The 23369-nt window shown below is 40.7% G+C and overlaps 1 protein-coding gene across 1 annotated transcript in view; it reads right to left on the bottom strand.

Moving 5' to 3' along the window:
• Positions 1-23369, bottom strand: part of rasgrf2b (Ras protein-specific guanine nucleotide-releasing factor 2b) — a 241943-nt gene that overhangs the window by 47008 nt on the left and 171566 nt on the right. The window contains exons 16-17 of the mRNA XM_060844008.1: positions 15984-16148; positions 3283-3389 (exon numbers count right to left, since the gene is read on the bottom strand). Of these exons, the coding sequence (XP_060699991.1) occupies positions 3283-3389; positions 15984-16148 (272 nt within the window). The remainder of the gene's footprint in view (positions 1-3282; positions 3390-15983; positions 16149-23369) is intronic.

Below are 23369 nucleotides of genomic sequence, written 5' to 3'. Positions count from 1 at the left end.
TAACATAAAGCAAACAAAAACAACTTTACAACAGTGTGATTTCTCACTTCCGCTGAAATTAATTTGTCATTATTTGTGTTATGCAACTTCAATTTCTCTCTAACAATGCATCAAACATAACAGCACGAGTGTTGTTAGGAGGAATTCATCATCATCATCATCAGGCCCAAGGCAGGTCCATGCCACCTAGTCAGATATTTCATCCTGAGTCATTTTCTTGCATTGGGAACAGAAATTGAATCCATGCCATTTCCATTATTCTCAAGCACATGCTAGATATATAACCAACTAAGCAAATGGCCACCTGTGGAAAGAATTAAGACCTGCACAAATTATGCACTCTTCCTGCCAACTGTTTAACATTGACATAACTTGTACTAAGGCCTAGGCCATATCAAAATCAAAATAGAGTTCTCCAAGAGGTATAGGATCATAGTATTCATTAACTAGCTCTGACTTCCACTTTGTATGACTCTGCAGAAGCCAGATATAACATGGTGGTCAGTATATTTCCGGCTTGAATTGAGATTGCACTTTAACCAGAAGTGCCAAGTGGTCATCCATCTCAGCCTCCTCCAGAGGACTGTGGGATCATAGCTGCCAGATTTCAACCTATTCAATTCACTCCATCTGATATTTGGAAATGACTGAATCCGCTGGATACTGCAAAGGCTATAGACTCTGACATCATTCTGCAATAATACTGAAGACTTGCTATCCAGAAATTGCCACATCCAGAATGAAGTTGTTGCAGTATAGTTACAACATTAGTATCTACCTGACAACATAGAAAATTATCCAGGTACGTCCTGTCCACAAAACAAACAGGGCAAATACAAAATGTGCAATTACCAAATTGCACATCAGTCTATTTTCAAAGATCAGCAAAGTGATGGTTAACAGCAAAACTAAGTAGCACTCTCATGCCCATGTTGGTTCCATCAAGGCCACTCAGCTCCTAACCTTATGGCAGGCAGAAGGCTTCAGGACAAAAGACCCAAACACTGGAAATGAAGTAAAAGTGACTGCTCTTGACATTCAGGCATTTGTCAAAGTACAATGATAAAGAGTCTAGCAAAATTGAAGTCAAAGAGGAAAACTCTCCATTGGTTGGAGTCATACCCAATACAAAGTAAGATGGTTGTATTTATTGGAGTTCAACCATTTCAGCCCCAAGTTAATCAGGGTGGAGTCCTAGGCACAAACATCCTCAGCTTTAGTTTTAAGAAGCATTTTACTGAAGGATGAGGTGCCTGTTTAGTACCACAAAAATAAGCACGGCACAATTAAGTTTCTAGAGTTATTGTCCAACACTTTCTTTCAGCAGTTTTGAGAATTGGACTCTTCTGTACATTATAGAGATGCCAAGCTAACCTTCTCTCTTTCTCAACAATTCTTCAAATGAAAAGTAATGACTGGGTAGAAGCAAAATCTTCAGTTATTTAAGTCCAAAATATAATGGATAGAAGAAGGGTTATATACATCATCAGATCCATCTCAGAGTAATACCATCCATCAAAGCTAAATATGGACAATCAGTTGCCATCACATGTAATGTTTCCTTCATTGTCTTATTTTGGAGATGGAGGTGGAGAGTGTGTGAGTGTGAGTGTGAGTGTGAGTGTGAGTGTGAGTGTGAGTGTGTGCGTGAAGGGGGGGGGGGGGTGGGGGGAAGCAGTTGGTGAAGAAGGAGAGAGAGTGGCTACATATTTAATGCAACCTTTCTGCAACATTAGCTAGCAAACACTTCCTTAAATAATTATACTAATGCCATGTTGGGAATTGTAACTGTCACCTGGATCAGCTTTCTCAATAGAAAATGAGTGTCCAAAATGAAACCAAGAAAAATTGAGATTCCAATAGGGGACTTGATTCTCATTACTGTAATGGCCAGATCAACCAAATGTCCCAATGAACACTGTACTCAATAACAAGCCTAATTTTATTTATGTTGAGGATAAGTAAATGTGGAAGTAAAATGTTTGAAATTACAAGGAAGAACTTATTTTGTTACCACTGATGCTAAACTATATCTGTCCAAAGCAGACATCCTATTGAATTCACATCACTAAATTATTGTCAATTAATCTCTGTGTTCCAAACCAGTGCAGACATTAATGTACCTGACTTTACTATTTTTATGATCATTTATCTTCATATTTCAGGAAGGAAAGAAAAGCTCATTTTGGATTATAAATGACACCAACATTTGACAGATGTGGCTCAATAGGTAGCCCTTTTGCCTCATATCTTTAGGTTCTGGGTTCAAGTCCTGTTCCAGGGCTCAACAATTCTACATTAATATTCAAGTGCATTACTGCAGTTGGAGGTACGGATGTAAAACATCCCATAGGACTCTTTCAAAGAAGAATAGGAGACCTTTCTCTGGTGTACGGAGCAATATTTACCCCTCATTTAAGATCAAGACAAGGTTATCACATTACTATCTGTAGGCATTTGCTGAGCACATATTAGTGGCCATGGGTTGAGTCATTAGAACAATTACTACAGTTCAAAAGTAATTAATTGGACTGAGAAGTGCTTTGAGATGCTTGAGGATTGTACAAAGTACCATATAGCTCTTTCTTCCTTTATAATTATCCCTGAACGGCTCTGTTAACCTGTGCAACATCAGGCAAAATTTATAACATTTGAGAGAGAAGTGCTCATATATTGAGAAGTGTTTGGCATAGTTGTACAATTGAAAAACTAAGTTTGCATCATTTTCAACAGGATTAGTTTGAAAGTTGTAGCAGCTTTCAAAAATCTTGTATGGTGATTAATTTTAGGGAAACACACCATGACATGACTGCCTTACATTAGTCTCACTCAGCTCATTTAAATATTTCTCTGTACATGTTGGCAGTATCAGCATGCTGCTGACTTCCTATGGCACACCTCACATTACTTTCTACCCACAGTTGAGTTTACAATGGTCAACTAAGTGATGTCATGCTTTTCTCTAATTATACAAAAGTATTTTCACCAACAGTACACAGTTCCCATGTTCACCACTGAAATTAAACAGATCTAAATTCACAAGATTATTAGTTCAACAATCCAAACATCCAAAAATAGATTGGTGAAAGGAAAATTTTAATTTTTGAGTAATCCCCATTATAGTGAAGTATGCACGGAACTTCACAACAGGAAACCAATTGTATACTCCACTTCTCAGCAAAGTGAGCACATTGTGGGAATTAGATTCATTGTTGAACAGAAGTTGTTTGAATTTGTATTGTGTACGCTATTCTCAAAGTCAAATGGTCTAAAATTCTTTACCTGAGTGTGCTTGGAAACCCAGTGTCGAAGGACATTCAAAACACGGTTTGTAGCTGCCCTACGTATTATAAATTCTTTGTCGCACATACGCTCTGAGTTGTTAAATCCTACAAAAAAAGGGAAAAAAGAACAGTTTTAGCATAATAATTTTTTTTTATTTATTAGTATCACAGTAGAAACAATGCCTCAAAAATGTTTAGATTCAGTGTCAGCTTCTGATTAGCAGACAGAAGTGCTCGGTGAAGGAAACAAGTGGCTTTGTGTTCAGTAACAATAGAATTTCTCTGTAAAGTTTCCTAAATTGACTATCAATTCAAAGTGAACTTTGAGAAAAAAAATGATGCAAAATCAAATATAAGGTGGAGAGATGTTCCATTTGCTAAGCTCAAAATATTCCTGATGACATGTCAGTACTCAAGTGTCCAAAATATCATGATGCATTCACACACCCATCATTGGTGGAAGAAGAAAAATTAGAAAGTTTGCAGTGAAAAGAAACAATGCCAAAAACCCCAATTCACAATAAATCTTTGGACATCTTGTGACTCTCTGATGTGCCGTTAGCCTCGACAAATCAGAAAAATATCAGTGATCCTTCAGTTGCAATTAATTATGTTATGAAATTACTAAACTTGCATAGTAAAACTTAACTTGCTGCTACCATGAGAGTGGGCATTTCCCCTCAAACAGATCTTGGTGATGTCATGATGTATTTTCCGATGTGAAGTTCAATGTTGGACACTCAGTCGGAGTCCAATCTCACTCAATAGATAAGTTATTGCTTTAAAGAACCTGTTCAAAACTATTATGACACACATCTGGGGTAGGCAGGACTTGAACTCAGACTTCTTGGCCCAGAGGTAGGGACACTACCACTGCACCACAGGAGCCCCTTAAAATTTACTAGATGTAATAGAGATTTGAACCTATGCCTGTCAAGTTTTACCCTGGGGTTGTAGATTACTGGCCCATCGACATTATCATGATGCTATTGTCTACCCAAAGGGCACAAGCTTTCTTTTCATTACATTGGAAATAATTTTATTTCCTGTTGCTAGCTTGTCAGTATCAAACAGTAATTTTCAGGATGCAACGCTAGTTTAACATTCCGATATGCAAAATTACATTGTTTTAAAGTAACTTTGGGATGGAGATCATAAGTAGGAACGTCATGTACTTACCCTGCCATGTGCTTATTATTGATTCTCAAGGACTGAAACCAAGTCATATTCTAAAATCCTCTACTTCTGCTTCATATTTTTATTATTTTCTTCTTTATCCTCTCTCTTCTAGGCCACCTCTTTTGTTCCGGTATCTATTTCTCATTTTGTATGTAATCAGGCGATAATTTATTCTATTTTCTTCCCTGTAGTTTTCGGTTTCTTTTTCTATCCTTTTAGTGAGGGGCAGTAGAATATAAATGTGATTAGTTTGTTATGGAATAGTTTATGGGTAGAATAACAGAAGTGCCTGGTGAGGTGGGGCGGGGTGGGTGGAGAGTGTGTGTGCACCCGCGTATATGGTTAGAAGATGCCCCATCACATGGAACAGGCATGGGAGGGAAGGCGGCTCTAATGGAGTCACTGAACCATTTCTCGGTAAATATTGTAAATTGTTAATAAATGTTTTTTAGTTTGCAACTTCACATGTGAAACTCTTGGGATGGCAGTGGAAGAAAATGGTGAATGATGACATAAGTGAGGATGTCAGTTTGATGGAAACAACAGGTCTCATTACTTCTCCACAGTGACATCATTGCATTACCTTGAGGAACGAAAAGATGTTGTGATGCTCTACAGCTACAGGTGTGGTTCTTCTGTGGATTTTGAAGGTGGCAAATCGTGTACTCTGCTAAAGCATTTCTTCTGTCAAATTATGATAATGGCAAACATCAATGGTGTAGACAAACGTACAGCTAAAACTACTACTCCTGTATCTCAAACCAACAGGTGGAATTTAATCGAGGTGACTTAGAGTCATAGAGATGTACAGCACGGAAACAGACCCTTCGGTCTAACTTGTCCATACTGACCAGCTATCCCAAACCAATCTAGTCCCACCTGCCAGCAACTGGCCCACATCCCTCCAAACCCTTCCTATTCATATACCCACCCAGATACTTTTTAAATGTTGCAATTGTACTAGCCTCCACCCCTTTCTCTGGCAGATCATTCCATACACATTCCACCCTCTGCATGAAAAAGGTACCCCTTAGGTCTCTTTTATATCTTTCCCCTCCCACCCTAAACCTATGCCCTCTAGTTCTGGCCTCTCCCACCCCAGGGAAAAGACATTTATCCAATTTATCCAATCCATGCCCCTCAATTTTGTCAACCTCTGTAAGGTCACCCCTCAGCCTCCGACACTCCAGGGAAAACAGCCCTAGCCTCTTCAATCTCTCCCTTTAGCTCAAATCCTCCAACCCTGGCAACATCCTTGTAAATCTTTTCTGAACCCTTTCAAGTTTCACAATATCTTTCCAAAAGGAAGGAGACCAGATTGCACACAATATTCCAACAGTGGCCTAACCAATGTCCTGTACAGCCCGCAACAACGACCTCCCAACTGCTGTACTCAATACTCTGACCAATAAAGGAAAGCATACCAAATGCCTTCTTCACTATCTTATCTAGCTACGACTCCACTTTCACGGAGCTATGAGCCTGCACTCCAAGGTCTCTTTGTTCAGCAACACTCTTTAGAAACTTACCATTAATTGTATAAGTCCTGCTAAGACTTGCTTTCCCAAAACACAGTTCCTTGCATTTATCGAAATTAAACTCTATCTGTCATTTCTCAGCCCATTGGCCAATCTGATCAAGATCCCACTGTAATCTGAGGTAACCTTCTTCACTGTTCATTACACCTCCAATTTTGGTGTCATCTGCAAACTTACTGACTAAACCCCTAATGCTCACATCCAAATCATTTATATAAATGATGAAAAGTCGTGGACCCAGCACCGATCCTTGTGGCACTCCACTGGTCACAGGCTTGTGGTTCACCTGCTGGTTGGAGAGCTATGGAAGAGACCACCTTTCAGGAAGGCCCATTGTATTAAAGAACAGTCAGGCATTTAAATGGTCAGTAATGAATCTCCCCTGGGATCCAGGACCCTGAGATGCAGATACCCAATGGCTGGCAGTCAATCAGAGGTTGCCAGCACAGTCTCCAGAGGAATGGCAGTAGCTGCCAGCAGCTCACTCACAGGAGAAGCAGGATTGAAGAGGGACCCAGGCTACAGGAGAGTGAATGTGGGATGGGAGTTATTGAATGGAGGGGGTGGGATGGTGTGAGGAGAGTTGGAGGCACAGTTAATGGTGGACACTTAGTGGCCTCCCCATTTCCCAATGCCGGAAAATTCTTTCAGGCACTGAATGCCTGACAAGGAGGGAAACCTGTCAAGGAGCCTGCAAGTAGACATGATATTTGGGCTCCCTGCATAGCAACTGCCAGACCTAGTGCTAGCTGAATATTACTGGAGGCTGGATAAAGTCATTAATAGTCCAATTTAAAGAGCTTCGTTGGTGACAAGGTGGGAAGGCCATGAACAACCCTTCCTGCTCCAGAGAGCCTTTGCCTCGATTAATTCTGGACATGTGCCTAGCGGATGGTGAACAGACTTTGGGGAGTCAGGACGTGGGTTACTTATTGCAAGATTCCTAGCTTCTGGCCACCTCTTGTAGCCATTGTATTTATCTGGCAAATCCTGTTCTGTTTCTAGTCAGTTGTAAACTTCCAAATGTTATTTGTAATGGGGGATTCAGTGATGGCAATGCCATGAAATGCCAAGGGGCAATGATTAGATTGCCTCTTTTTGGAGATGGTCATTGTTGGACATTTATGTGGCATGAATATTAGTTGCCATTTTCACTGTTATTACTTGTTATTTTTACTGAAAGTGTTCTTTTTTTCCCCAGATTAGTGCATTGTATTTGTTCAATTATTAGGATTATGTAATTACTTTCCTGCTTGCTTTTCATCGAGTGAAACTTTACGGAAGGTAAAATGCAAGCTGTATAACAAATCAAAAACAAAAACAAAAATTAAATTGAAAGTTTTAAGTTTGCTGTTATGTTTTGGTCCATAAATCAGTCATACTACCTTATTGTTTCACCTAGTTTAGCTGATCCCCAGAGAAAGTTTCCAACCATGACTGCATTCAAGATTCTAGGTGAACAGATTAGAAGCTAGGAATCTTGCAATAAGAACCCACATCCTGACTCCCCAAAGTCTGTTCACCACCCACTAGCCACACGACCCTTGCCTCGATTATTTCTGTGAGACGGTACTTGCCAGAACTTTTGGAACTCTTACTGAGGTCATTCATGATGGTGTCTGCAAAATGGAAATAATTGAAGATTGTCATTCAGTGTGACTCCATCTTTTTGCTGGTTTCTTGTTTGTTGCTTTCATGGAAAACAAAATTACTTTTATTTCTTTCAAGTTCACCAAATTCCTAGATCTTAATTTCTCCCATTACTTGAAACTAAAAATAAAGACTGAGACCCTCAGATTTGCTACTATTCCCTCACTCTATGTCACCAAGCCAGCAACAAAAACACTACACAATGGGATGATGGTCTTAGTTCTAGTGTTCAATTCAAAGTCTAGTATTAATGAACATGAGGAGCCTGGCCCCAGTTCTCCATAAACTCAAAGGATTACCTCTCAGTAATAGCAAAGCTTAGGGAGTTCATTTAAATACTGCAAAATCCCATAACCGTCCCCTATCTCCCAAGCAGCTGAACTAAACAGGAGTTGGGAATTCTGGGAAAGCAATAATTGAAGAGAAAATAAGATGCAAAAATGACAGGAGCCACACTAATGATTGAAAAATAACATTCAACCTATACTTCATCACTTGTGCCAGAGGCAAACATCTTTGAATGTTCAGGCATGCTGCTTTGAGAATTCAAAAGCCCTTCTTGTCTAACGTAGTTACTCGCAAGCTGATCAGCCGCTTGGTGAAAGTGAACCTTTCCCAAGACTCACCCCCCTATCGATGCAAGAATCCCACTGCAGATTGCCAAAAAATCCAGATATGCCTGATTCCAAACAAAGCAAGATGATGATTTGATCTGTGATTACACGATTGATTGTGTTCAATAAAGAATTTGGGAAGTAGGAGAAATTCAGTGACGTGTATTAATGAATTTACAACCGACACAGGCAAATCAGTATGAAAACAAAACATTATATTTGAAGATCCATAACAATTTACTAAATAAATCCATGCATGGATTGTTGGATACTTAATTGTCATAGCTACAGTGATATTATATTGCCTTATTATTATTCTTCTTAACCAAAGCAGATAAACGTACGTCTGTAATATCACACAATAGATCCGTTTGTAACAGTGATATTGGGATAAGACTGACTTCGTATTTTACACATCAGTTCATGAGCAATTTAGACCAGATGCCCTATTGCTCTGGTCAGTCGATGTGCATTTCTCAACTGTGCAGTGAAGATTCCCCAGCAATTCTCTCAGATCCATGATCTACGTTTCCTCAAGCAATGGTTATTTATGCTTGTTCACTGACTTTCCTGACCCCCAGTGCTGTTGCAATGTTCCTCTGTAGTCAGCTTTCTGTGTTGAAGGATGTCACCTTTTCGTTTTTACCGCGCCCCAAACATGCAAAACATGTGCTTGACTGAAATTGATGGGAAAGTTTCTGCCAGATGCCATTGTTCTTGATAGCAGAATCTCCATAAATTAGAAGCACAAAACTGCATGGCTAACAATCCCATCAGTCACTGCAGGAAAAGCACTCCATTACTGCTCCCATGCTCAAATCACACTCAATCCCCTTTGATGTAGGAGCCTGTCTATGTGCAGCATGTAATGGAGCTCTATGGAAGGCCCATTTCCCTTTCCAATGTTTGGAGGAGGTCTTGTCCTGGAGGTTGTTTGTCTATCATAGCTCTAGATCAAAGAAAAGCTGCATGCAGTCTGAAGAAAAAGGAATAGGAAGAAAATATGCTAAAATTCATTTGAGCGTGTTTTTTTTCAAGTGTTTAATATATTGTCCTCATGTTTTCATGTAGCAAAAGCAGCAGTTTGTTAGTTAATCACATTATAGAGAAACTTACGGATCTGAGACTCTGCAAGATACTGCAAAATAGTAAGTTTAACATAATGTAGTTTAGTACCTGGATGCAGGGCTGAGAAAACGTTGCTTTATGAGAGAGCCCATTTTTCAAATGAAGTATTAAAACAAAATTTGGGGTGAGTGTATGCATACCACACAGCACAATTTAATCCTTGGCATCCAAATAGTAGCCAAACAAAATATGATACCGTGCAACTGAATTCTCTATAGTCTTGACCTAATACTAATTTTAAAAACGCAGATAGTTAATGCAGATAGAGGCCGAAGATAAAGGATGGCACGGTGACTCAGTGGCTAGCACTGCTACCTCACAGCGCCAGGGAACCCGGATTCAATCCCCACTTCGGGCGACTATCTGTGTGAAGTTTGCACATTCTCCCTGTGTCTTCATGGGTTTCCTCCCACAGTCCAAAGATGTGCAGGTCAGGTGAATTGGCCATGTTAAATTGCCCATAGTGTTGGGTGCATTAATCAGGGCTAAATATAGGGTAGGGGGAATGGGTCTGGGTAGGCTACTCTTTGGGGGGTCAGGTTGGGCTGAAGGGCCTGTTTCCATACTGTAGAAAATCTAATCCATTATAAATGTCTTCGATTTAATGACAATAAATTATGCAGCTCATGTGTCTTAGAATGAATTCTTGCATGAAGCTCATTGGAGATATGTGAATGTGTGTCCTGTGGGTTTACATGGCTAACATTGAATGAAACTTGGGATTAATTTTGACTCTATTTGTCTGACAATTGGGAAGTTCAAAACATCAGCTAGATGATTTAACAGTCAGAAAGGCACCAGGAACTCATCAATCTAAACTGTAACTAAATCTACTGAGCACGAGGTAAAATTCAGCAAACATACTGGTCAGCATGACAAGCTGGGCTGAAGGGCCTGTTTCCATTCTGTTTATTCCGACAACTCTATGACCCAGTGTTACATTCCTTCCTATTGGAAGTAAAGAAAACCGAATACTGCTCTTGGTTCCCAGAGGGAAAAATTAAGTCTCCTCTGGTGTTGAGCCTTACTGTCATTTCATCAATGAGAGCGAGAGACTGCCCCTAACTATCACTAGGCCATGTGATATTCTCACTTCCCACCAATCCCACTGGCATTGGCTACTGGGATTAAATAATGTTCAGGAAATAGTTTGGACTTTAGTTCAGGAATGTCAAGTGATTGTCTATCTCACCTTGTTTCTGATTCACTGCAGTTCAAATGAAAAAAACTGCGCTAATCAGCAGTAAGTGTAAGGACAGGTTGCTTGGCAACACTTTGCAACGTAGACATATACATCCTACACCTGGTAAAACCATAGTGTAGTTTTCTCGTGGTTGCTTCCTTCAGTTACGAACAAGCATACAGAGTAGGCTACTTGGCCCATTGCACTTACTGTGTCATTTATTCAGATCATGACTGATCTTATTTGCACCTCTAATCTACTTTCCTGCAAACCCCTGATCATCTCTAAATCCCCTGGTTAACAAGAATCTATCTAGCTCTGTCTTAAAAATATTCAATGATTCTGTATCCACTGCCTTTTGAGGAAAGGAATTCCAAAGATACACAATCTTCAGAAAAACATAAGATATTTCCATAACTCTGCCTTAAATGGGTGACATCTTATTTTAAACTTTGATCGCTAGCTTTAGGCTCTCCCACAGGACAATATTCACCCAGTCAAGCCTCCTCAAGTTCTAGTAAGTTACGTCTGATACTCAAACTCCAGTGGATACAGGTCTAGCTTGCCTAGCTTTGCCTTATAGGACAAACTGCTCATTCTCAGTATTTGTCTACCTAATCTTTTCTGGACAGCTTCCAATCATTAGCATCCTTCCAGAAGAATGGTGACCAATACAGTACACATTACCCCAGATGCAGGTTCACCGATGCCCTGTCTTACTGAGGCATAGCCTCCCTACTCTTCCATTCAATACTCTCACAATAAAACATACCATTCTACTAGCTTTTCTGATTACTTGCTGGAGTGACATGCTAACTTTCAGCAATTGCACATTAGGACATGGACATAACTTATTACCATTTAGATAATATACATTGTTTTTATTCTTTCTGTCAAAATGAACAATTTCATACTTTCCCACATTATACTGTATTTGCTAGATCTCTGCCCACTCCTTTAACCAATCTATATCCCTTTATAGGCTCCTTCTGTCATCTTCAAAACTTACTTTCCTACCTATCTTTGTGTCATCAGCACACTTAGCTACCATATCTTTGGTCCCTTCATCCAAATCATTTATATAAATTGTAAAGAGTTGACGCCCCAGCACTGACCCCTGGGGCACATCACGTTTGATATCCTGCTAGCCTGAAATAGACCCATTTATTCCATCTCCCTGATTCCTGTTTACCAGGTTCAAGAACAGCTTCTTCCCTGCATTAGACTGCTGCATTGATCTCTCTAACCTCAAATAATGTTGATCTTGCTTTGTACACCTCCTGTGCTACAATAACTTTGTATGCCTCACTCTGTCTAAGCTCCCTATGATCTGTATTTCGTTGCTTCCTAGAGTCTGCCTGTACTGCTCACAAAACAAAGCTTTTTCATTGTATGTAGGCATGTGACTATAATAAATCAAATCAAACAATCTTGATCCACCGCAATAGGTTAAACACTATAACACAGGCTTTTATTTTCCTTTGATGTGGTATCTTATCAAATGCCTCCTAAAAATGTAAGTACAATATAATTTGTGCTAACATTTTCCATGTGGGCTGTCAAATCTGTGGATATTATATATACAGAGGTGAACTTAACCATCATCCACTGCCAGGTTTGTTACCGGCTTTCTGTTCAGCACAGTCTCTGAAGTGGCAAACCTTCCTTCACACCCACTTCATGCAGCAGCACTTCCAAGTCACAAGCTTTTAAAAAAAGGAAATGTGAGGGCTGCATTGTTCTGGCACTAACCTCGAAACTCAGTTTCCTGCCTTCTCATTTCTTATGCCACCTGCTAGATTTTGGCAGCCAATTTTTGTTGTTGCACGCAACCTTTGGATATGTTCAAACTTACTTCAGAAAGCGAGTTTTGAGAAGATTTGTAGCTCAGGTTGAGGTTCTGGATGTAGGTTTGCTCGCTGAGCTGGAAAATTACCGCAGAAAATTAGGCTTCAAAAAAAGCTAATCCAACATTTGCTCTCATGTTGTAGGTTATCTTTGTCATTGCATTTCTCTGCAGAATTTATTCAGGAGATCAAACAATGATAAACAGCCAGGTGCAGGTAAGCATTCTTATTAGAGCATCACTCAGTTAAAAATAGTCAGAAGTTTAGAACTGCAAGGAGCTGTTAGTATCACAAAACTAGACACTGTAACTATCCTGGACAATAATCCATTGCATCTGGATAGCCTGGGAAAGACTGTTAAAAGGCATCATGAAATGTAGAACATCCTTCAAAATAGAAGCTAGTTCTGCTAGTCTCCTGCTATAACTGCCAGGATTACATCCTCCAGATTTAGTGTACCAGCACAGTGATATTTCACTTGCAATAATAAGGCTTTCTTGAATTATACATTTTCTGTGTCAATAGAAGTATCAGTAGATGTTTGCCACTTTCATCTCGAGATGAAATTGCAAATGCTGGAACCCCACAGCAAAACAATCTCAGCTAAGATAGAACACTAAAGCAAAATACTGCAGACGCTGGATATCTAAAAGAAAAATTCAAAATGCCTGAATTGCTCCAGAGGTTTGGCAGCAACTGGGGAAAGAGACAGAGTGTTAAAGAGCAGGTTTTCTGCTCTAAGTCAGGCCTCCATCATTAACATCAAATGTGGACGATGACTGCATTCATTGCTCCTGAATTAGCTAACTAGTGGTTGAAGGACATGCTTAACATCCAACAATAGGAGTGGGGAGGGTTTTAATATCTGGATAACTTGATGAACTTCGGCCTGTTGCAGATGATACCTCCACCTTGAGGGAACCTCTTAACACACTTAAAGGACTTCAAACGCAACGGTCACAGCTATTGGAGTTCAGTGCTGACTGCGGTCACAGTTGTAGCCAAGTAGGTAGGAGGGCTCTCAATGTTATACTGGAGTGCAAGTGTCTGATCTGTCACTGGCATTTGCCACACACCTGCACTGTGCAGGGACAGCAATGACATGGTTGGCATCTGATCCATGAGCTTTAATTAAAGTAATTTACTGGCTCCTTTCCCAAAAAATGGCTTGGGGGCATATTTGGATTCTGCCTAATTTTTACCCAATAATGTTTTCTCATGCTCCCTCTTTATTATCCGAATTGCTTTTTTTAAAAAATGTTTCTCCACCCCTGTGACCATTCACTTTCTAAACATCACTAGGTTCTCTGTTGATTTGCTTCCTTTGTGTCTGCTTAAAGTCTACTTTTTCCTTTCTTCTCGAATCGTGAATATTTCCAGACATCCAGGGTTCTCTGGACTTGTTGTCCCTCCTTTTCAGCCTAACAGGAATGGGTTTGGTTAGAATTCTCCCCATTTACATTTGAACATGGTCCTACCCACACTGCTCTGTTGAGGATTTTCCCATAAGAAGGTTTTCCCTGTTTACTTGGACCAGATCCTCCCTTATTTTAATAAAATCTGTCTTTTACCAAGTCAAGACACTTTCTTGCAAACAGTCATTCTCTTTTTCCATAACAAACATTAATCACACTGTGTTGTGGATGCAATGCTAAAATGTTCCCATACTCACCTCAAACACTGTCTGGTTTCATTCCCCAGAATTAGGTCTAGCACTGCTCTTTGTTGATCCTTCTACAGGTTGACATAAAAAGCTCTCCTGAATACATTTCAAGAAATCCACCATCTCTGAACCCTTTACACCAATTAATTTCAGGAAATTGAAGTCTCCTAATTTAATTACCTTTTATTACACATTAGGCGCTACACGCTACCTACGGGTGTTCAAAACAGCCCAAGTGATACATGGAACATCTGACAACCTGGCCCACTGAAGTTTGTAATTTCAGTTTTATTTGTGTTTATGGTGTTTTTGTAATTTTATCCTGTTTGACATTGATTGGCCTGATGGCTTTCAAAATGTTGATCTTAATGTTACTGCTCGTTAATGTATGAATCTTAAATTTGAGTACATCATCTAGTAATATTGCAACTTAATATATTAAAATATGAAATAAAATTTAGATTTATAATTGCAATATGATGTGACAACACTTTGATTTGGAGGCCATGAAGACAAACAACCTGGACACTTCTCTATTAGACATTGTCTTGCAATTTCACTGGTTGCAGTTACAATGGTAGTTATCTCCTTCAGGTCCAGTAATGAGCCAGGTTAGTTGGAATATCATTACTGGAGACACTGAGGACTGCAGATGCTGGAGGTCAGAGTCAAAAAGTGTAGCACTGGAAAAGCACAGCTGGCCAGGTAGCATCCAAGGAGCAGGAGGGTCTACATTTTGAACGTATGCTCTTCATCAGGAATGAAAATCATTACCAGAATCTGGCCTGTCATAGATGATAAACAGTTCCAAACGTTTATGCCTGTGTGTGCCATATTGGAGTCAAATCCATCCCCTAAAAAAAGCCTTCAAACTTCCCTGCCAAAGGAAGATGATCACTTGTCTATTAAGCAAGTGGTAAGCGTTATTCTGAGTCTAGAAACCCATTGCTGAGTAATTATGCAAAATAGCACAGTTCACCATAAATTACAAAGTGGAAATGCAAAGAATTATGCATCACATAAGTTCATCTCAGGCAGACCTGAAAACAAATATTAGTAAAACCAGGCAGTATTAAACATGGTTCAAAAATAGAAGACAGCAGAGGAAATGTGAATAGAAGAATCCCAAAAGAAAATCAGAAATGTAACCAAACTTTTGAAGATTTTGAAGTCAACCCACAAGTCAAAAGATTTTTTTTTTAGAAGATAGAGCCATAGACATAGAGTCATAGAGACGTCCAGCACGGAAACTGATCCTAACCTAATCTAGTCCCATTTGCCAGCACTTAGCCCATGTTTCTCTAAACCTTTCCTATTCATATACCCATCTAGGTGCCTTTTAAATGCTGTAATTGTACCAGCCACTTCCTCCGGCAGCTCATTCCATACATGCACCACCCTCTGTGTGAAAATGTTGCTCCGTAGGTCCCTTTAACAGCTTTCCCCTCTCACCCTACACCTAAGAACAACCTACAAACTGTGTCTCAGAACAAGGTGAAATATATTTCTGAAAGGTTGTCTTGATTTGTTTAGTCAGATAGTGACAATGAAATGGTTTCTTACATAATGATAAGGGAATAATTGAGAGGCTGTCTTGTTAATAGAAGTCACAGAAATCTGCTGAGGTTACCTAATATCCTTTTGCGTTCTTCAGTATAGAGGAAGCCAGAAACTGCACAGGGGGTGACTTTGAGGGAGAGTACATGTGAGCCACTGTTAGGAGGCCCAGGCATCAATGAACAAAGACACAGAAGGATACCTGTCATTTGCAGTAACGGCTGTCTTTCTCTTTCATTTGCTCACTAACCTGCTTTGGCTCTTCAAGGAATCCCTTTTGATAATTTCAACCAATTGGCATTTTGAAGATATAAAAATGAAAAGAAGAAGGTAGCATTACCTCCCATTGAAACTCGTCTAAACTTTTCCTGCACTCCAGAGTTTTCGGATGGTGGACTCCCATGTCCTGCTGCTGCTGTGGCAATGGCAAATGCTGAAGTAGGAGATACAGAGCATCGTACATTGTCCATCTCCCTGCAGCCAGGTCCCAAAACACCGGATTGAACTGTATCATTTAATCACACAAAGAGAAGTCTGAATTTTACCAGTACGTAAGCACATGCAGTTAAAGCAAAGTTTCAGCAATAAATAGTATGTTATTCTAATACTTTATGCTTGACCCTAATGACATTATTTAAGCCATTAGTGAGATGTGAATTCCTTTGTCAGTTGCAGAATATTTTAAAATGTTTCCAAATGAAACTTTAATACTAGGCTATGCAGAATATCAAGTAATTGTTACAAAATTTTCTTTCATAAGACTTTAATGTGCATCTATCCATATATCTTCAGGATATATTGCAGAAATCAACTTTAGAAATCTATGGAAGGTTTACTGTTATATAGTTATATACAGCACATTGTGTCTTTGCATGTGCAATATATAACATCTGGGCCCTAAATTTCCTCAATGATAATGATACCATTATTGCACTGGCAAGTTATATATTTTTCCGGTGGAGAGAGTTACCCTGATGTACTCGAGTGAAGAGGCTATTTTGGTTTTGGGAAATTTTGGAATTAAAAATTATGAGACACACACTGAATGGTTAATCTAGTTTTATTGTATAACCCAAAGTCTAAATGAATTCTTGCATAACTTGCTAGTGTATGCTCAACCCACCAGGAAACTTCAAAGAACAATGCCATAACTCTTTACGAACACTGAACAGAAATCCAAAAGCAACAGAACCCTCTCCAACATTAAAGCAACAAACAAGAGGTTTTGGTGACACCTGTTGGCACAACTGTGCCTATTTTGGTATCCATTGGGTACCTAGGTATCACCACATACACACCAAACAAAATTGACTTTTCTGATGAAGTCAGAAGTCCTCCTTAAATATTTAGGAGACAGGAGACTCTCTGTCCTGGATTTACCTTTCACCAAGATGGACACCAATATTAGACAAACCAGCGATGTGGAGAACAAAAGCCTATTCTTCCCTATTTTCCTACTTGCCTGATGTCGGTGAGAATGTAATTGGATGTGCATTTCAGAAGGTAATGACAAGGCTCAGACCAACTCAAGCAGCTAAGACTGAGAAGGTTTGGAAATCAATTGTGTTGGTTAATTTTAGAGAAGATGTTTTAAAGAAATGTTAGGACGGAAATTTAAGAGTTTGCATTTTTTTGCCAAGATGTTTGCAATAAAATGTTTTTGACTGAACCATCTCTGACATCAAGACTGGCACAGGTCGCACATCTTGGCACAGCCAGCAGAGTCCACTGAAGGCTTCAATTAAGGGATGGCTTCATTGAGAGCAGGCACCAGAGGTTGCCCATTGTTTACATTATATCTCCCGCAGCTTTAACTGACTATTCTGACCTCCTCAACACCTCAAGGTTCACAAACGTTGGAATGGTGGCAGAGTGGCTGGAAGTCTGAAAATAAGCATAAAAGGAGGTTAGGAGAAAAAGTAATCATGTATATTGTCACTGATAGCTGAGGGATAGGCTAGAGGACAGGGCATAGTGGGTACTCCTCTATGGTGAAAAGCTTTGTGAATTGTGTCTAGCTGCACTGACCAGTGGACTGCTCCTGGTGAGAGAACTAACAGATAAATCACAAACAGCTAGTGTATAGGTACAGTAAATTAAAAACCTAGAGGAAAACTTATGTTATTGCTTACTCTGAAGGGAAGTTTAAAAAAAATCCCTTCATCAGGAAATCAGGTTTTTGCCCAAAACATTGATTTTCCTGCTCCTCGGATGCTGCTGACCTGCTGTGCTTTTCTAGCACCACTCTAATCTTGACTGGAGTTTATAATAATAAGAAGCAACATGATTGAAAATAAATCTTTAATAGGTCCTGACAGAATAGATGTGGATAAGAATCTCATGTTGTAAAAAACAGTGGTCAGAGTTTAAAATTGGAGGGTCATTCATTTAAAACAAAGATGAGGGGATTTTGTTTTCTCACAAGGAATTGAGAATCTTTGGAACTGTCTTCCACAAAAGGTGGTAGAAGACTTTGAATAATTTTAGGATAGAGCTAGAACTCTATGGGAAGCTAGGGAAGTGAATGCTGAGCCTCTTGCTGAGATATTTGAGTCATCAATAGTCACGGGTGAGATGCCAGAAGACTGGAGGTTGGCTAACATGGTGCCAATATTTGAGAAAGGTGGTAAGGAAAAGCCAGGGAACTAAAGACTGGCAAGTCTGACTTCAGCGGTGAGCAAGTTGTTGGAGGGAGTCCTGGGGGACAGGATTTACATGTATTTGGAAAGGCAAGGACTGATTAGGGATAGTCAACGTGGCTTTGTGAGTGAGAAATCACATCTCGCAAACTTTGAGTTTTTTTTGAAGATGTAACAAAGAGGATTGATGAGGGCAGAGCAATGGATGTGATCTACATGGTATTCAGTAAGACGTTCGACAAGGTTCCTTATGGCAAACCAGTTAGCAAGATTAGTTCAAATGGAATACAGGGAGAACTAACCATTTGGATACAGAACTGGCTCAAAGGTAGAAGACAGAGGATGGTGGTGGAGGGTTGTTTTTCAGACTGGAGGCCTGTGACCAGTGGAGTGGAGTGCCACAAGGTTCGGTGCTGGGTCCACTGCTTTTCATCATTTATATGAATGATTTGGATGTACACATAGGAGGTATAATTAGTAAGTTTGCAGATTACACCAAAATTGGAGGTGTAGTGGACAGCAAAGAAGATTACTTCAGAGGACAACAGGACCTTGATTAGATGGGCCAATGGGCTGAGGAGTGGCAGATAGGGTTTAACTTAGATAAATGTAAGGAGCTGCATTTTTGAAAGGCAAATCAGAGCAGAACTTATGCACTTAAATAGTAAGGTCCTGGGAAGTGTTGCTGGACAAAGAGATCTTGGAATGCAGGTTCATAGTTCCTTGAAAGTGGAGTTGCAGGAAATAGTGCAGTGAAGGTGGTGTTTGGTATGCTTTTTTTTAATTGGTCAGAACACTGAGTGTAGAAGTTGGGAGGTCGTGTTACAGCTGCACAGGACATTGATTAGGCCACTTTTGGAATATTGTGTGCAATTCTGCTCTCCCTCCTATCGAAACAATGTTGTGAAACTTGAAAAGATTTACAAGGATGTTGCCAGGGTTGGAGGATTTGAGCTACAGGGAGAGGCTGAATAGGCTCAGGCTGTTTTCCCTGGAGAGTCAAAGGCGGAGGGGTGATGTTAGAGGTTTATAAAATCATGAGGGTCATGGGTAGGATAAAAAGACAAGGTCTTTCCCCTGGTGTGGTGGAGTCCAGAAGTAGAGGGCACAGGTTTAGAGTGAGAGGAGAAAGATTTAAAAGGGACCCAAGTAGCAACCTTTTCTACGCAGAAGGTGGTACACGTATGGAATGAGCTGCCAGAGGGAGTGATGGAGGCTGGTACAATGACAACATTTAACAGGCATCTGGATGTATATATGAATAAACATGAAGAGTTTAGAGGGATATGGACCAAGTGCTGGTAAATGGGACTAAATTAGGTTAGGACATCTGATCAGTGTTGGTGAGTTAGACCCAAGGGTCTGTTTCCATGCTGTACATCTCTATACAGCTATGATCCTAAAAATATATTAATTATTGATAAACAAAGAGATTGAGATTATGAGGAGTAGAGTCCATTTATCAAGAAATGGGGTAGAGATAAATCAAGAAATTACAGACTAGTGAGTCTCACATCAAGAGTAGGGAAACTCATGGAGAAAATTCTGATGGAAAGAATTAATCTCTACTTAGAGAAGCAAGGTTTGCTCAAGGATAGTCAGCATAGCTTTGTTGGAGGGAGGTCATGATGAACAAATTTGACTGAAATTTTGGGGAAGGTGTGTAGATTATGGTGATGCTGTTGATGTATTTTAAATGGATTTCAGCAAAGCCTTTGACAATGACCCACATGGAAGACTGATAAAGACAAGAAAGGCACATTGGATTCAAGGTATCTTGGTAAGTTGGATCTGAAACTGGGTAGTGGCAAGATACAGAGTGTGATGTTTGTGTAAACGGAGCCCAGTGTCCAGTGGCATTTCATAGTAATCAATGTTTGGCCCCTTATTGTTTGTTTTATATATAAAACAATAAAGATATGGTGGGGGGGTGGTGGTGGAGCTGATAAGTAAATTTCTGGATGACATGAAGATTGGGCACGTGGTCACTAGAAAGGAATAAGGTCTTAGCTTAAAGGAAGATGGAGATAGGTTGGTCAGATAGGCAGACTAGTGGCAGATGGAATTTAATAGTGAAATGCGTGGTGATACACTTAGGAAGGAGTTTCAGGGCAAGGGAGGACCCAATGAATGTCAGGACAGTAGGAAGCTCTGAAGTTGTTTGTCAACAACAGACACCTGAAAACAAAGATTTTAAAAATTGGTTTAGAAAGAAAACTGAAATTTGGAAAATATTGACATTAATCCAAAATGTTGCAAGTTACTGTGCTAAGAAAAACAAAAGCTGTTAAAAGGATACATTTCTATATTTAAGGCTCAAATCTTGGCAGGATTAATAGTTTGAACTCAGAAGTGGAGAAAGAGAATGATAAACCATCTACTCTTTCAGATAGCAGGTTGAAATGCTGTATACTTGGTCTGCTTTGAGCAGGATAAACCTTCATTCCCTTTTCTTTACGGGTAATTGCAAGTGTAACAAGATTTCCGTCGACTTAAAGAATTTGATTTCCTCAGAGATACAAAGAGGAAATAAAACCTTTTGCTGAAAACTTAACAATTTTCCACACAACTTTCATATTGCGAAAGATCATTGCTAAAAAGTCAAGTTTCTAAATTAGCAGATATAATTGGACATTATTAATGAATTGGGCTACAAACCAGAGACACGAGCTTTGAATTTGTGATTTTTAAACAGGTTTTTATTGCTATACAAGCACTGGTCCCACAGCAGGAGACCCAGGAGACTAGCAAATTTAAGATCCTACCCAAAGATATTAAACTTGGACTCAAGGCTTTGCTTTCAGAGAATTAACCTTGTCCAGTCGGTTTCAGTTATTACCATTTAAAAATTAGTGATGTGCATGTTATCTCTAAACTGACTGCAACCACTTGGGTTTCTCATATAAAAGCACGATTCAAACCCACCCAAACCTAGGCATAATTGCTTCTGAAGTTGGATAAAATAACTTGATATGAGATCCTTAGTCAAATACTCGAAGAGAAATTTACCTAGACTTTAAGGGAATAAACACCATATTAACTCTCAAAAAAATGCTAATAGATGGAGGTTCTCTACATGATGAATATTATAATAATATTTATCATGCTTAATTTGGCTAATCCTGTTCAAAGCCAAGGTGAACATCACTATCACATCCAGCAAGACTAGAAGATAATCATAAATTAACTGGGGGCATATACGGAGCTATGGACATAAACAGTCAGCCCTGCCTCAGCTGAGGGCCGCACTCTCTCAGATTTGCAAAGGACCCCTCCTTTACTATATCCTCAGGAGAATTCATACTCTCAACACACAGTATTTCAACACATCTCAAACAGCAAAAACTGTAAGTACAACAAACTTTTATTTACCCATCTCCATAACTAGCGCTCCTCAAACATTCCAGAAAATCCCCCGGCCTCTGGAACTACTCGGACACCATTAGCTATGCAGCTGGTGCAGCTGCCACTCCATGCTGATTGATGATGTCACTTCTGCCTCCATCATGGCCACTCCCACAACCACTTCTGCCCCTCACAATTCCTCATGCATCACACATGACATCACTTCCACCCCTCACATCATCGCTGATGTCACACGCTCAGTGGCGTCCGCCACCCCAAATGCCATGTCTGTCACCACTTCTGCCCCCACTAACGCCACTCACCTGCATTCTGCTGACACGCCCCCCACAGATCCCACTGTCACCATTCCCGGCCCCCAGAACCCTGAGGAGAACATCATCCCTGCTCATGACTCCACCCCCATTCCCCCCACCATCACACCCACTCCAGTTACCGGCTTCACCCCCACTCCCAGCTCCACACCTACACCAGGCCCGAGCTCCCAGCCCTGCCAAGTTTTCACCATCCCTCCAGACCTTCCCCTCACTGAAGACGAACAATCAGTCCTCAGCAAAGGACTCACCTTCATCCCCCTCCGTCCACGCATCAATGAATTTAATACACGCCGTGACGTCAAACAATTCTTCCACCACCTCCACCTCCGAGCTTACTTTTACAATCAGGATTCCCGCCCACCTTCTGAGGACCCCTTCGCTCACCTCCAACACACTGCATCCACCTGGACACCCTGCGCTGGCCTATTACCTGCCCTCGTCCTCTTCATTTCCAAATGCTGTCGGGACATTAACCGCCTCAACCTGTCTACCCCACTCCCCCACTCCAACCTCTCACCCTCACAATGCGCAGCCCTCCAATCCCTCTGCTCCAATCCCAACCTCACCATCAAGCCAGCAGATAAAAGGGGCGCAGTGGTAGTCTGAAGCACTGACTCTACACCGCTGAAGCCAAACGCCAACTCGAGGACACCTCTTCTTACCGCCCCCTCGACCATGACCCCACCCCACCCCAGCACCAAACCATCATCTCCCAGACCATATAGAACCTCATCACCTCAGGAGATCTCCCACCCACAGCTTCCAACCTCATAGTCCAGGAACCCCACACTGCCCGGTTCTACCTCTTTCCCAAGATCCACAAGCCTGACCACCCTGCTGACCCATTGTCTCAGCATGCTCCTGCCCCACTGAACTCATGTCTACCTACCTCGACACTGTCCTATTTCCCCCAATTGTCCAGGAATTCCCCACATATGTTCGAGACACCACCCAAGCCCTCCACCTCATCTAAGACTTCCATTTCCCTGGCCCCCAACGCCTCATCTTTACCATAGATATCCAATCCCTCTACACCTCCATCCACCATGACCAGGGCCTCCAAGCCCTCCATTTTTTCCTCTCCCAACGTCCCCAGCAGTACTCTTCCACCGACACTCATTCATTTGACCGAACTGGGCCTTCCGTAATTACACCAGCACCACTCTCCACCTCTTCCTCTGCTACATTGATGACTGCATTGGCGCCACCTCGTGCTCCTGCGAGGACGTTGAGTAATTCATCAACTTCACCAACACATTCCACCCTGACCTTAAATTTACCTGGACCATCTCTGACACCTCCCTCACCTTCCTGGACCTCTCCATCTCCATTAATGACGACCGACTTGACACTGACATTTTTTACAAACCCACCGACTCCCACAGCTACCTGGATTACACCTCTTCC

The sequence above is a fragment of the Hemiscyllium ocellatum genome, chromosome 2 (genome assembly GCF_020745735.1).
Source record: "Hemiscyllium ocellatum isolate sHemOce1 chromosome 2, sHemOce1.pat.X.cur, whole genome shotgun sequence".
Classification (NCBI taxonomy): Eukaryota; Metazoa; Chordata; class Chondrichthyes; order Orectolobiformes; family Hemiscylliidae; genus Hemiscyllium; species Hemiscyllium ocellatum.
The sequence above is the reverse complement of the archived record's forward strand: the minus strand, read 5'-3'. Positions and strand labels throughout refer to the sequence as shown.